The sequence below is a fragment of the Melanerpes formicivorus genome, unplaced genomic scaffold (assembly GCF_026170545.1).
Source record: "Melanerpes formicivorus ecotype bairdi unplaced genomic scaffold, bMelFor1.0.p_v2 SCAF_109, whole genome shotgun sequence".
Classification (NCBI taxonomy): domain Eukaryota; kingdom Metazoa; phylum Chordata; class Aves; order Piciformes; family Picidae; genus Melanerpes; species Melanerpes formicivorus.
The window spans coordinates 531,462-546,747 of NW_027142461.1; the positions used below are offsets into that span (position 1 = coordinate 531,462).

The 15,286-nt window shown below is 41.9% G+C and overlaps 1 protein-coding gene across 1 annotated transcript in view; it reads right to left on the reverse strand.

Moving 5' to 3' along the window:
• Positions 1 to 15,286, reverse strand: part of LOC137455777 (uncharacterized) — a 231,214-nt gene that overhangs the window by 95,310 nt on the left and 120,618 nt on the right. Inside the window, exon 16 of the mRNA XM_068166871.1 lies at positions 11,336 to 11,475. Within this exon, the coding sequence (XP_068022972.1) occupies positions 11,336 to 11,475 (140 nt within the window). The remainder of the gene's footprint in view (positions 1 to 11,335; positions 11,476 to 15,286) is intronic.

Below are 15,286 nucleotides of genomic sequence, written 5' to 3' on the forward strand. Positions count from 1 at the left end.
CTATTCTATTCTATTCTATTCTATTCTATTCTGTTCTATTCTAACTAAGCTCAAGACTGTGGTTCACACCTTCATCACAACTGGACATGACAACTTGTCCTGGTTTTGAGCCACGAGCTGCCAAGGGCAAAAGGACATAAAAGATATTTTACCCCTTCCCAGGAGTAAATTTAAAAAAAATAAAAGCTCCACACTGGATTGGAAGCTTAAATGGAAATTCCATTTACAAATCTATACAAAAGGCATTCAAGTGAAAGGAACACACCAGGGCCTACCAGGCCAAAACCTACCAGAAACCTCCACCCCACTCAGCCTCAGTGGTCACAAGAACTGCCCCCCACCCCCTGCCCCAGACTCAGACCTGAGGCAGGCTTCAACAGCCCCTGTGGTGTGGCTCAAATTTGCTGCCAGCCAAGGCTAAGAGAAAAGCTCTCTCCCACAAACCATAAGATAAGAGCGCACATATCCCAGCTGGAGAGGAAAGTGAGAGGTTTTTGTCCCTATGTACCCTTAAATAGTGGAAACACCAAAAAATGGAAGAGAATAACAGATTACAATATCCTGGGATGAACTGCCCACCTCCCTGGGACTCTCCAGCCTCTGAAGGACTGTTCTTTGTGGTTATACCAATTAACTCTTGATTTCTCTTAACCTACAACACAACTGGAAATTCATTTGGTGGACTTCCTCTAAAATCAACAGGCAGATGTAGACCATATTTGGTTCAGAATTTTGTAACCAGACTCCCAAACATGGCAAGCTGGGTTGGACTTTTGGATCCAAGGCCAGACAAATAGCAGAGTCTCTCTATTCTTTCCTCTTCACCTTTCCCATATCTGTCCTTCCTCAATTTCATACTGCCAGAGAGGGATATATTATATTCTACCTAAAGCACGGACAAAATAGCTGGAGTGAATCACCCACTAGGTGACTTAGGAGGAAAATTTTAAGTCATCTACACTTTTATCATCACCTCTGAGATTAGAAACAAGAGTCATCCCTCCCTTTTTCCCAGGCTTAACTTTATTCCCCATTTTCTTTACCTCCTTCCCACCACTGGTGCAGGGTGACAAGGAATTGAGGTTGCAGTCAGTTCGTCACATGTTGTCTCTGCCACTCCTCCCCCTTCAGGGAGAGGACTCTTCACAGCTTCACACCCTTCCTGTTCTCTAGTGTGGTATTACTCCCACAGGAAAAGGTCCTCCACATACCTATCCAACATGAGTTCTTCCTACAGGCTGCAGGTCTTCATTAACTACTTCAGCATGGGCTTCCCATGGAGTCACAACCTCCTTCGGGCATGGGGTCCTCCGGAGGCTGCAGACAGTTCTGCTCCACTATGGTTCTCCATGGGCTGCAGTATTCACTCTGCTTCATCATGATTTTCACAAGCATTTTGTCCCCAGCACCTGGGGCACTTTCTCATCTCCTTCTTCACTGACTTTGGTGTCTTCAGGGCTGTTGCTCTCACATATTCTCACTCCTCTATCTGGATGCAATTGCTGCTGCACAGGTTTTTATCTCCACGTTCTCACAGAGGCACTACCACCATCACCAATGGGCTTGGTTTTCACCAACAGTGAGTCCATCCTGGAGCCAAATGGCATTGGCTCTATCAGACACAGAGAAACTTCCAGCAGCATCTCGCAGAATCTGTGTCTGCAGCCACCTGGCTACCAAAAGCTGGCCATGCAATCCCAACACTACGCAGCTTCTCGTTCCCACCCTTTGTAAAGAGTCTCAGATTATACTGGAAACCTGTAAGGGCAGAGACTCTCTTATTTGTCGGTTTTGTCACACATCACTATACACTTAATAATAATTATGCCTCTGCAGAGGTATTTTATTCTGATAGATTCAGAACTATCCCACCAGGATCTCCAGCTACTTATTCATTTTGCTACAGGCTACAACAGAAAGAGTTAGAGAATTTACTGAAATAACAAAGTCATTTTACATACACATGGTCTATGCTTTTGTGCCACAGCAGTGACAGATAAAAAGCATCAATCTATCATATTTTTCTCCTCACACTGTACTCAATAGGATCCAAAGTGTGGTACCCATTTTGCTACTAATGCACATGTATAACTCCCACTTATTTACTGTAGTGCCCTGAAGATGTGACAGTTAGCAATGTAATGCACTTATTATTTTTATTCATTCTATTTATTAGGGGTGACCGTGTATGTCACACTTACAGCTTTGCTTTTCTCCACTACTCATCAGTAATGTCATCTTTCCCAGCTCATGAAAACAAAATGTGTAATAAATGACAGACAACAATCACATCTCTCTCTCCCCAATGCTCTACAGCCAGCTTGCCAAATCTTCTACCTTCCAGTGAGTTTGAATAAACCAAAGAGCAAATCAGCTCTGACAAAAAGTGTGTTTGTGCTGGGTGGGAATCAAGGCTGAATGGTGTAAAATGCCTGTGAGGGAGAAATGCTGGCAGAACTCCACTGGATGCATTTTGATTGCCTTCATGGCAAAGACTCCCAACAACTTTGGGAGCCCAGGCTGCTCGATAAGAGGAGAGCAAACATTCCCAATATTTAAGAAGGAAAACTAATGGTTTCTGTGTAAAAGCTGCATGCTAGCCATACTCTGTCAATATAACCATCTTCCTCCTGACTACTGCTGAATTTGAACCACCTTCATTCACTTTCACAAGATAAGAATTATCTGAGGGGGAGGAGAGCAGGAAAAGCATTTTGTCAGGGAATTCTGAATATATTCTCCCAGAGAGGGATAGATTGAACTGTGAATTGCTCCAGTGTCAGAGAACATTTGCCTGCTGTTTCAGCTCCATTATGTATAGTCAGATGGCAGCCACGTAAATCCCTTGCCAGAATCTGTAGAAAAATCTGGACTTTGCACTGAAGTTGCTCAACAACTTAGCTCACTACTTTTTAATGCTCAACAACATTAAAATCAGTAGAAAGTTTATATATATATATACAAACAAGCAATCTTCCTGGCATCTCCAGTGAGTGATCACTCAGTGGTGACTCTTAACTCACACTCAGCTGGGTGATTTGTATCACCAATTTCTCCTCTATTGCTCCAGGCCAGCTCTCAGCTGGTGGAATTCTGCAGGTCTGGAATCTGCAGGAGGAAGGGCAGCAGCTGCCAACTCTTTTCATCATCCTGATCATATAAATAAAGTCATTGTCAGGTATAACTGCACTGAAGACCATAGGTACTCACGGCAGTAATTATTCCCCTTCACCATAACCACCTTAAATTCCAGCAAAAGCAAGAAACATAGATATTGCAGGGCCTTGTAAAAGACAATTGAGCAAAGACTCACTTTTCCTTAGCATAGATTTTTCAATCCCTAAGATTTATCTTTTTTCCAGTGGTTGATAAAAATGTTGACATCATCCTTTTTTGTTGATTTCAAACAGTTTGGCTCCCCTCAGTCTTCATCTCCACATCTGAATCATCAGCAGTAGATACACCATATTTCTCATCCACCTTTCACTTGCACAATTTTACTCCAGTGCACTGATGCAGGGAGATAATTTTTCAGTTGCACAAGACAGCAAAGAAACACAGTCATTCTAAATGCATAGAGTTCATTGGAATTTGCCCATTTATGAATTATACTTTTTTAATAAGAGAAGCAACAGACAGCTTCAGAAAAATAACAGGTCATAGGAAAGATGCTGCAGCTGAATTTAATGGTTTGTCCATAGGATAAGTTTCCAAAAAGTAAACTTCTACTGCATCACAAAACTAAGCCCAAAGAAAAAACACCCCAGAAATATGTGGGCACACACCAACAGAAACAACAATAAATACATAAATTCATGCCCCCTGTCCTGCTGTGACTTGTCTGTAGAACTGCCTTGGGTTTAGGGAGCAAGACAATCTCTTTAATTCTTCTCAAAGGAATTAAAGAAAACACTACACACAGGATTGGATAGAAATACAGAGTATTCTTGGAAGTCCAAATAAAAGTGTTATTCATAAACTACATGCTATAGTGCTACACTGCAAAGCATATGAAATACACAAAAGTCATAGTCTGGGATTAATACAGAAGCCCATTAAGCAAAAAATTCCCCTGCCTCCACCAAAACCAGGCTAAAACTCAGGCCTCAAATTCACATCCCCTCCCACCCTTCCATACTAAGCTTCTCTGCACCATTACTGAACCTTTGTGACACTGTTAAAATTCATCTCTCCAGCTTCAGGCCTCAGCTAAGGCTGCACTAGACCTCGCTCCCCTGCATTGCAAAGACAAGGGAGTAGCATTGGGAAGAGAGATAGGAAGGGAAAGGAGAAGAGGCAGCTTGTGCTGTCTCCTTAGAAAGGCTATAGGCAAGCATTCTGGGAATGAAATAACATAATTTCCTGTGTCCATCCACTGGGCTGGACTCTCTGGATACTCTCGACCTCCTAGAGATCTCAGCTCTGTGGGTTTTTTTTAAAGGCACTCATGTCAACCTATGACAAAAACAAAAGGTCCACAAAGAGTCCAGAACTAGGACTAATCTTGCTGACACTGTGCTCAAACAACCAAAGCTGAAGCCTTTTTACGAGTGACATGGAAGATTTGAAAGCATTCAAAGAGTGGGACTTCCAACTTCTCCTAAGAGGTGAAGCTTTTCCTGCCTTTAAATCTTTATCTTGAGAAATATTAATTAGATTCCACTTTAAATAGAAACAATGAAACATGGTTTAGGTGGACCTTATCAATTCTTAACACTATCTATAGGTATGGAGTAAGAGGAAGGAGCCAGACTCTTTTCAGTGGTACCCCAAAACAGGACAAGGGCCAATGAGCACGGAATGGAATGGAATGGAATGGAATGGAATGGAATGGAATGGAATGGAATGGAATGGAATGGAATGGAATGGAATGGAATGGAATAGAATGGAATGGAATAGACCAGACCAGACCAGGTTGGAAGAGATCTTCAAGATCATCGCGTCCAACCTATCATCCAACACTATCTAATCAACTAAACCATGGCACCAAGCACCCTGTCAAGTCTCTTCCTAAACACCTCCAATGATGGCGACTCCACCACCTCCCTGGGCAGCCCATTCCAATGGGCAATCACTCTCTCTATGAAGAATTTCTTCCTAGCATCCAGTTTAAACCTCCCCTGGTGCAGCTTGAGACTGTGTCCTCTTGTTCTGGTGCTGGTTGCCTGGGAGGAGAGACCAGCCCCCACCTATCTACAACCTCCCTTCAGGTAGTTGTAGAGAGCAGTAAGGTCTCCCCTGAGCCTCCTCCTCTCCAGGCTAAGCAACCCCAGCTCCCTCAGCCTCTCCTCATAGGGCTTGTGTTCCAAACCCCTCACCAACTTTGTTGCCCTTCTCTGGACACGTTCCAGCAAGTCAAAGTCCTTCCTAAACTGAGAGGCCCAGAACTGGACAGAGGACTCAAGGTGTGGCCTAACCAGTGCAGTGTACAGGGGCAGAAGAACACAGTAGCTTCCATCTGAGCATGAGGAAAGCTTATTTTCTGTGAGGATGACAGAGCAGTGGACCAGGCTGCCAAGAGAGGTTGTGGAATCTCCTTCTCTGGAGAAATTCAAAACTCACCTAGGCAACCTGCTCTGGGTGACCCTGCTTTAGCAGGGGAGTTTGGATCGCCAGAGGTCTCTTCCAACCTCTACCATTCTGTGGACTATCAAAAGTTACTAGGAAACTGTGTTTTGGAGTAACTTTTACAGGATTAGCACTTTTCAAGACAAGCAATAAAGAGCCAGTCTCCCTTTCACAAAGCAAGTTCAATGCCCACTCTTAATGGCAATATTTTATATATAGTGGGTGGAACAGATCCTACTAGGACAGCTATTAAAAAACTGGTAGAATTTGACCTTTGACTTTAGGTAAGTGCTACATATTTAAATAAAAGGTCTCTTTTATGGGCAGTGGCAGAGGTTTTTTTGTATTTTAATGAAATTTTTAGAAGAGCTCAAGGGAGAATCCAGGGAAACTTTTAAAGCAGGCAGCACTAATTCTGAGCAAATTCTAAACACTCAGACAGGGGCTTTCCTCCACCATAGAATTCATCACCCTCCTTACTCAGTGTTAATTCAATCTGTTCTGTTTGTGTGACATAAACAACAAGCAGTTTCACAGGAATGAGGCAAACCATATGTGAAGGTGTTTCAGAAAGCACAACAGGGAATACACTGAGCAAAGAAGCATCTGCATTTATTTCAGTGTCAAATCACATGTGTATTATAAAGCGAAAGTTTATTGGTTTTATTAAAAACCAAGTTTACTACGTTGTGCTGTTTACCATTAACTCTTCTTGCTCCTCAGTGTCCTCACTGATTTGGAAAAAAATAAAAAGAAAAGAAAATCAGCAGGTCATATCAGAAAGTCTAGAGGTGCAGAGGAAGGGTTGTAATGGGGTCTTCAACTCTGTCCACACTCCCCAGGCTGGCAATGCGGCCGAGAGCCTATTTCTTCTCCACCTACCCCTTGCAACCCACCTTGGACAGGGGCTGCATCTGCCCCTGATGGCTGCAAGTGAGAATCAAAGCCTGGCTCAAACCCCTGGATTCCAGAGGTGTGAGAACATAAATCTGGGTAGGATTTATTTCTTACTGATGCCTGAATACAGTGGGACACTGGCTGATCTCCTGTCTCAAGATGCTGTCTGCTTCCTGCACTTGCCAGCTTGCATCTGCTCTATTACGATGCTACCGAAGCACACGGCTGCTGCATGGGGCAATAGGGATTCCCCCCCCAAAATGCAGCACTCGATAATAAATTATTTTTACAGAAGCTGCTGGAGTCAGATTAACACATTTGGAGTTCAGAAGCAAATATTTCAAAGCAGCATTTAGCCGGGGTATGAGCTACAGGCACGTTGTTAAAAAGCTAATTGCACGGAGACAAAGGATGATCGTTACTTTTATGTGTAGTATTAACCCTTAAGAGCTGTGTTTGATGATCAGCTGTTACTGTTTGAAGCTGCTAGTTCATTATTTGTGTTTAAACTTAAGCCTGAAGATTTGGAGGGATTTAAAAGATGGGTAGATGTGGTGCTGAGGGATGTGATTTAGTGGTGACCTGACTTGAGGGTCTCAAAAGTCTCTTCCAATCCACATGATTCTATAATTCTACATTTCTAGGACTCCAAGAGTCAAAGTGTTTATGGTTTTGTTTCTTTGTTAAATTAAGACAAATAAAGGTTTTTGAAATCTGGGTTATTTTTCCTATCTCCTCTAAAACTATACCTAAAAAGCAGTCTTAGAGTGCTGAAACTATTTCTCAGATCCTATTTATTATGCTCTTTCAGGAAATCTTGCTTGAGAGCAACAAGTATCCACAAGAAACACATCTTTCCTCAAATCTTGCTTGTTTCATGGAAGAAAAGAACAGGGTTAGAAAGCTTCTGACATCAGGTTTTGGGCTGCAAGGGTCAGAATTCCACCAGATGTTTTCTTTCCAAAGTTTATAGATTTCAGCTGTCTTATCATAAGAAAGATAGGGAAATAATTTTTAGCAGGGCCTGTTGAGAGAGGACAAGGGGGTGGTAGTTTCAAACAAAAAGAGGGGAGATTTAGACTAGATCTAAAGAAGACTTTTTTTGTACTGGCAGAGGTTGTCCAGAGAGATCATACAAGTCCCATCCCTGTAAACATTCCAGATCAGGGTGGATGGGGCTCTGAGCAAACTGCTTTAGTTGAAGATGTCCCTGCTGACTGCAGGGGTGTTTGGACTAAATGCCCTTTAAAGGTTCCTTCAAGCCCAAAATATTCTATGATCTAACTCAATGATCTTGAAGGTGTTTTCTAACCTGGTTAATTCTATTCTATTCTATTCTATTCTATTCTATTCTATTCTATTCTATTCTATTCTATTCTATTCTATTCTATTCTATTCTATTCTATTCTATTCTATTCCTATGATTATTTAGACAATAGCCACTAAAAACATTTGCATTCTACAGCAAGTTGCAATGGCTTTCAGCTTCAGAAACACAGATTTCTGAGAGGAAGGAGGTTCAGAGAGCCTGTGCTGTGAGGCAAGGTCCTGGGTTCAGATCGTCAGGAAGGGCTGTGACTGCAGCTCTTCTTTTCAATACCATGCACCTTTCTGTAACATGTGATTACGTTTGCCTGTTGTCTTAACCTCCTCTCTCTCATGTTTAAAGCTTATCCCTTTGACCACCAATTCACTGGGGTTGGAGAAGGGCAACAAAGCTGGTGAGAGGCTGTGAGCACAAGCCCTACGAGGAGAGGCTGAGGGAGCTGGGATTGTTTAGCCGGGAGAAGAGAAGGCTCAGGAAGGACCTTACTGCCATCCACAACTACACTACTGAAGGTGGTTGTAGCCAGGAGGGGGTTGGTCTCTTCTCCCAGGCAACCAGCACCAGAACAAGAGGACACAGTCTCAAGCTGCACCAGGGGAAGTTTAGGTTCAAGGTGAGGAGAACGTTCTTCATACAGAGAGTTGTTAGCCTTTGGAATGTGCTGCCCAGGGAGGTGGTGGAGTCACCATCCCTGGAAGTATTCAAGAGTGGATTGGATGTGGCACGTAGTGCCATGGTTTAGTAGTCATAAGGTGTTGGGTGACAGGTTGGATTTGATGATCTTTGAGGTCTTTTCCAGCCCTATTGATTCTATGTTTGTATGTAAAGCTTGCTGCTTTCATCAAGGCTATGTATGGGCACGATGGAAAAGTCACTCACGGAGTCTGCAAGATTGAAGCTGAAGTTTGTTGGCTTCTGCAGCCAGGATTATCTTTTTATTCCAGATGTGTATAATGCCCACTGTAAAGAGGTTTGACTGTAGCCTACGGATGTGAGACACCGCTGTCAAATGAATATGAATGGAAAAGGACAAGCACGCTATAGCAATGGGAACAAAACACCACCACAATTATCAGAAAAATATTGGTGATCACAAAAGAATATTTTGCCTGTACTTGCCAATCTCCCCTCTGGCAAGACCTACAAGAAAGGAGATGAGAGAGAGAAAAGAAGAGAGAAAAACATACATGGAAATGCAGGGAGAGGGAAATGGGGGAAGAGAGAGACAGAGAGTGGACACCTTTAACTTATCACAGTACAACACTAGCTCTTAATTAATACAGGGTATGCACAACTTTGAAGACTGTTGGTCATGCAGCATTTTATGATAAATACATTTTATAGGATTCTGTTTTTAAAGAGGATTTGCTAAAATAACCCAGCCTAATAAATGATTTACCAGCTACAATAAAAGATCAAGGAAATTGCTCAGATTTCATCTTGAAGCATCTAAAACTCTGAGGCTGATGGAGATCTAAGTCCTATTAAATTTTTTTGTAGTAGCTAATTATCTTACATTGGCCTTTTTAAAAGGTAGCAGTCTTAGCAGAAAGGAAAGTCTGGCAGCAGACAAGGAGGAGTTGATGCCCTTTGATGGAGAAAGTAGGGGAGAAGGAAAGGAGAAGAGACCAACAGAAATCAGTAACAACTGAAACATGCCGGTATGGTAACAAATGGAACTAGCAACTCATAAGGTGTCAGATACTCTTTCAATCATGCAGGTGAAATGAATTACCTCTAAGTATAAAAAATAAAAGATATTATTAAGAAAATAAAAAATATTATTGAGAAAATAAAAAAGATTAAGGACACATGTTGTGCATGGCATGGGAAGTTTAATATCTACATTACTTGACCAATAATGGAGTCGTTTGTTTTCCTATTTTTCTTCCTCTCTGATGAAGATGATGTTTTACCTCAAGTGATGCAGAAAGCAAGGAAATGCTCTCTAAATTAAGTTTTTATCTAACCTCAATGGATCTTCACATAATAAAACAAGCACTGGTCCTTATTTCAAACAGGATGAGAGAGACAGTAAAAAGAATGGCATATTGAAATAATAAAATACTAGCCATAGCTGTCTTTCCCAAAGGATGGGCAGCACAGTCGTCATGAAGCATGTCTGGCAGCCTCTATTTAATACCAGGAATAGAATAGAATAGAATAGAATAGAATAGAATAGAATAGAATAGAATAGAATAGAATAGAATAGAATAGAATAGAATAGAATAGAATAGAACAGAACCAGACCAGACCAGGTTGGAAGAGATCTTTGAGATCATTGAGTCCAACCTATCATCCAACACTATCTAATCAACTAAACCATGTCATGAAGTGCCCCATCCAGTCTCTTCCTAAACACCTCCAGTGGTGGTAACTCCACCACCTCCCCGGGCAACCCATTCCAATGGCAAATCATTCTTTCTGTGAAGAACTTCTTCCTAATGTCTAGCCTAAAATGAACATATCTAGCCCCAAGGCCATGCAGAGGGACCTTGACAGGCTGGAGAGGTGGGCCCATGCCAACCTCATGAGGTTCAACAAGACCAAGTGCAAGGTTCTGTATTTGGGTCCTGGCAATCCCAAGCACCGATACAGGCTGGGCAGTGAGTGGCTTGAGAGCATCCCTGAAGAAAAGGACTTGAGGGTGCAGGTGAATGAGAAGCTCAACATGAGCCACCAGTGTACACTTGCAGCCCAGAAAACCAATCACATCCTGAGCTGCATCAAGAGAAGCATAGCCAGCAAGTGGAAGGAATTGTCCAACCCTGACAATTCTGTATCCCTATCTGCGAAGGTGAAACATCATCCCTTCCTTATTTTACAATGATCTTGTGAAGGAGGAGTAACTGCTATTAGTAAAGTTCTGTTCTGAAGGAAAGTACAAGGAAATCAATAGTTCTGAATCCCAGGCAGGGTCTGCCTGCTGCAAATAGGACCAGGAGCCACACTGACCAAAAAGTAGAATATAAAATCCTGGATATTTGCACAAATAAACAGCACACAGAGTGGAAAACTAGTTTAGTGGGGAAACGGCATATGATGCACGCACAAAAGCGACCAAATGGCATTGCTCAGGTAATTTTCCACCTCTGTGTTGGATTTTGCAGGGTAATAGCATTCTTCTCGATGTAGATCCCTCTATAATACAAGATTAAAACAAGATACTACTGCAAACAAGGGCAGCTGCTGGGTGGTGTGCCGAGCACCTGATTCCCTAGCCAGTGAGTCAAATCATAGAAACATAGAATTGTTAGGGTTGGAAGGGACCTCAAGGATCATCTAGTTCCAATCCCCCTGCCATGGCCAGGAATACCTCACACTAGATCAGGTTGGCCTTAAAAACCTCCAGGGATGAGGCTTCTACCACCTCCCTGGGCAACCTGTTCCAGTGTCTCAGCATGCTCATGGGGAAGAAATTCTTCCTAACATCCAATCTGAATCTACCCATTTCTAGGGTTTTTTCCCCATACTACAACTACACCAGCACCCTGAAATGATAGCACACTTCTGAGTTGTGAAACTGATACTGAGATCACTTACCACACAGAAAAAGTGTATTTCTCTAACTCCTCCAAGCAGAACTTGCTCTCTGGAGATTCCTTCCCTTCTTCTAGGCTTGCTTTCTTCCCCAAACCTGATTTTTCTTGATAACATTGATCAGGCGGGATATTCCAGTTGACCTTCAAGTGAAAAGCAAAACAAGTCAGTACAGTAAGGTAATTAGCTAGGCACAGCTAGCAAAGGAAGAGCCTCCAGTTTCACCCTGATATGAACTTCTTGCTCTGTTTTAAACTTATAGCTCTGTTTTACTCCTTGCTCTATAGCAAACCTAGAAAACAGCAGTGGAAGGGCTAGCTCAAAATGCTTTAGAATAGACTATTTCAGTTGGAAGGGACCTACGACAACCATCTAGTTCAACTGCCTTCCTCTACCTGCTTTTTCTTGTGTTCCACGTCATGTTCTGCCAGAAGAAAAATTTAGACATCCACACCGTGAAATGTATGGAAGGAAACGGTCTGGGAAGGAAATTAATGTGGTTTGGCCTCTTTCTTTTCTTCTCCTTCTATTAACTGGGTTAGCTCTCAGCTGGACCCATTCTGATCCAGGCCACCCTGCACTGATGCCAGCACAAGGAAGGAGCGGGGCAGTATTGCATCTCTCAGTGCTGGTGCCAGTTTTTGCTGATGTAAACTACTCCTTGAGCTACAAAGCAGAGAATTCTAAGCCATGCTCATTGTGGGAATAACATTTTTGTACACATGGGGCCCAATTCAGCACTGGCATTGTCTTTCCTTGGAATGACCACCAGGTTCCTTGCGTGCTTGGCATTCTCACTCCTGGATAGAGAGCCAAACATCACTTTCTGCCAGAGACATAATGAGGTCATAACTTACCAAGCAGACATCTGCAGGTGACTTTATGAAATAATCTATTAGTATCTTCCTAAGCATGATACCAAACTCTGTGAATGGTTTGTTAACATCTAATGAAGAAGTCCAGAGGGAATAAAGGAATGGAAGTTAAAACCTGTCATGACTGAACTAGAAACAGGACTCCCTTTTTGTTCTTTGAACCAGGCAGATGGAAAATATACATTTTAGAGATGACCACAAAAGGAAGTTCCAGTTTTCCATCTCTTGACGCCGATTTTATGGAGCAAGTGGTTGAAATTTTCTACCCTTGTCCTACTTTGGGCTCATGACAAGCCAATACTAGAAGCTAACCTAAATGAATTAAGGTTCTTTTTGACTTTTGAGTTTATGAGATCTGTAATGAACAAAACATCCAAGTTTACTCAGTAGATCTCACAAATAAGCTCAGAGTTTCCAAGGAACACTGTCTGGATATTAGATGCAGTCAGGTCACTCTATACTTTGCCTATCACCAAAAGCATGAAGACCTTTGGGATTTTTTTTAAACTGAATAAACCATTTTGCTCTAAAAGTCAAATTTGTGTTCTGAAGCTTATATTCTATCCACCTTATCCACATTTTGAATTTTAATTTAAGGCTCATGGACATAACAGACAGAGGTTTGCATCCATGCCTTCATAATCCTAAGTATAGTTATCAGGAAACATGACACAGGAATTTCAACAGTCATTAGAGAAAAACTACCACAAGCAGTGGAATATAAGTTGTTCTCTGTAAACATGAATACCTAAGGCAGAGTAGAAGTGGGTAGTGTGCTCAAAGCTGTTTTCACATACTAAAAGCAGGCAATTACAGAGAGCAGTGAATTTCACCTCACCACACGACTTGTCCAATTCAATTCCCTGGAAAAAGTCAAGGATTTGGGGTGAGTAGCATGTAAGAAGTACCATGCTTGCACTGACATGGTCTCCACAAAACTACTCCTGTGCAAAGTAGATCTAAATCCATTATTTAAGACATAAATCCCAAGGGTGTTAAAGAAGTACTACGAGAGAGTTTCTCTGAGGCTGTCTGATCTTGTCTGAAGTATGAAAGCAGCAGCTCAGTCATCTGCACGAGGAAGGGATTATGGCCACAGAATGCATTTCACTTCTTTCAGAAGTCACTGACCAGTCCTTTATTGTCACCATTCAGTGTTCTGGATACATGCAACAACATACATGCACATTTCAAGATAAAACAAGTTAGCACTAATGTACATTCAGAAAATACTCATTGGGAGAGTGTCATCAACTCCATAGCACAGATTAATTTGGAGGTGGACTGGCAAGGCACCAACGACTTTGTGTTTGCTGACATGGAATAACATTATGGTGTGAGTTGGAAGGGATAATGTAGTCCAAGCCTCCTGCAGGGTCACCCAGAGCAGGTTATCCAGGATCACAGAGTCATAGAATCAATAAGGTTGGAAAAGACATCCAGGAAGGTTTCGGATCTTTCCAGAGAAGGAAAGCTGAGCTCTTTGTTTGCTTTCTTCCCTCATGCACACCAAAAAAAACAAACCAAGAGGAGATCTGAGAGAATAATCCACTAAATGTACTTCTGTCTTCTGCCTTAAGTCAGTTCTTTACATTAGCTTGTAATTGCTTCCAATGGGGTACAATTATTTTAGAATCTGATTTCAGTTCCAGAGACACAAGCAGGCCCAAATGTCATAATTCAGACCAAACGTCTTAAGTCTCGAGCATGCTAAAACAAGGATCTCTCTGAACATTAGGGTTCACTCATCGCATTAAGAATGAGGGGCTCTTAGAACCTTTGAAAAGTGGTTTTTGCATGCTCACATTTCTTTTGTGCCCAAGTTTTCTCACAAGAGCCTCAGTTCAGAAATCTCTTTAAACATGTCAATAACCATAAGCTCGTGAGTCATCTCGCCGAGTCCAAAGGGACTAGAGAGTACTGAGTTACCCATAGGCTTACGCACCTTGCTGAAACCAGGTCACTTTAATGTGGCTTTGAGAGCCACCCACAACTGAGGTTCCTGGAAGAGCACGGCATTTTGTTCAAAGCCAATGTGCTATTATGGGATTGTAGGAAATGAATTTCACTCTGCCACTCCCATGGGTTGGGTTGCTTTGCTCATTACACCCACTCGATCTGTCCTTAAGTTGGTCTTCCTATAGATATAAGGGTACACACACAATCACACTCCAGTCTGCATGTATGGCTATGTCTAATTCTGGTTTCTCCAGTTTATGCTTACTTCCTAAAGAAATAAATCACTGGAAAAATTAGTCATTTAAATTGGAGGGAATTGCCAGTTGGCCAATATGGTTTTGCTCACAGATATTTATATGTAGATCATCACACTACTAAAGTCGAATTTGAGCTAATAAATCCCAGCTAGTGAGTATTTATGACACAGCAGCCTCTAAGCAACCTGATCCAGTGGAAGATGTCCCTGATGGCTGCAGGGTGGGTTGGAGTAAATGGTCTTTAAAGGTCCTTTCCAACCCAAAACAGTCTATGATTCTATGTGTACAGATATGAATACACAGTCTGCAAGTTGGTGAGTACTCTGACCACCAGCATGACTTCTTTCCATGGGCAATTAAAAGTGTTAAAAATGTTTCAGAGTACATCTAGAATGGGGTGAGACAAACTGCCAGAAAGATTAATTTGAATATTCATGTTTGTAGTTATAATTCACTGCAGCCACGTTGATCAAAGGAGGAAAGTGGAGCAACACCTACAGAGGAAAACCACATCCTTCATTGGAAGATAATCTCATTTAGGGGACATAACACAGGTAGAAGCAATTCTCAGGAATACATTCTTCTTTGTGTCTTAGCTCTCAGGATGTACATTCACCTGGAAAGTTCCAGTGCTATCTCACCCAGAAAGTGTTATCATAATGCAGATGTGATTTCATTGTAATTTGTACTGATGACATGCAATTTGTACTAATGAGATATAATTTGTTCCCAAACTCATTATGTCCTTGGCCAAAATACTATGAATAAGAGTAGTATAAGTGTCTGGTGGTAGGAGTATTCTGCACAAGACCATGAGAACTTGAAGGTTATAGATGCACAGGAAATTTCTCTTGTAAAACACT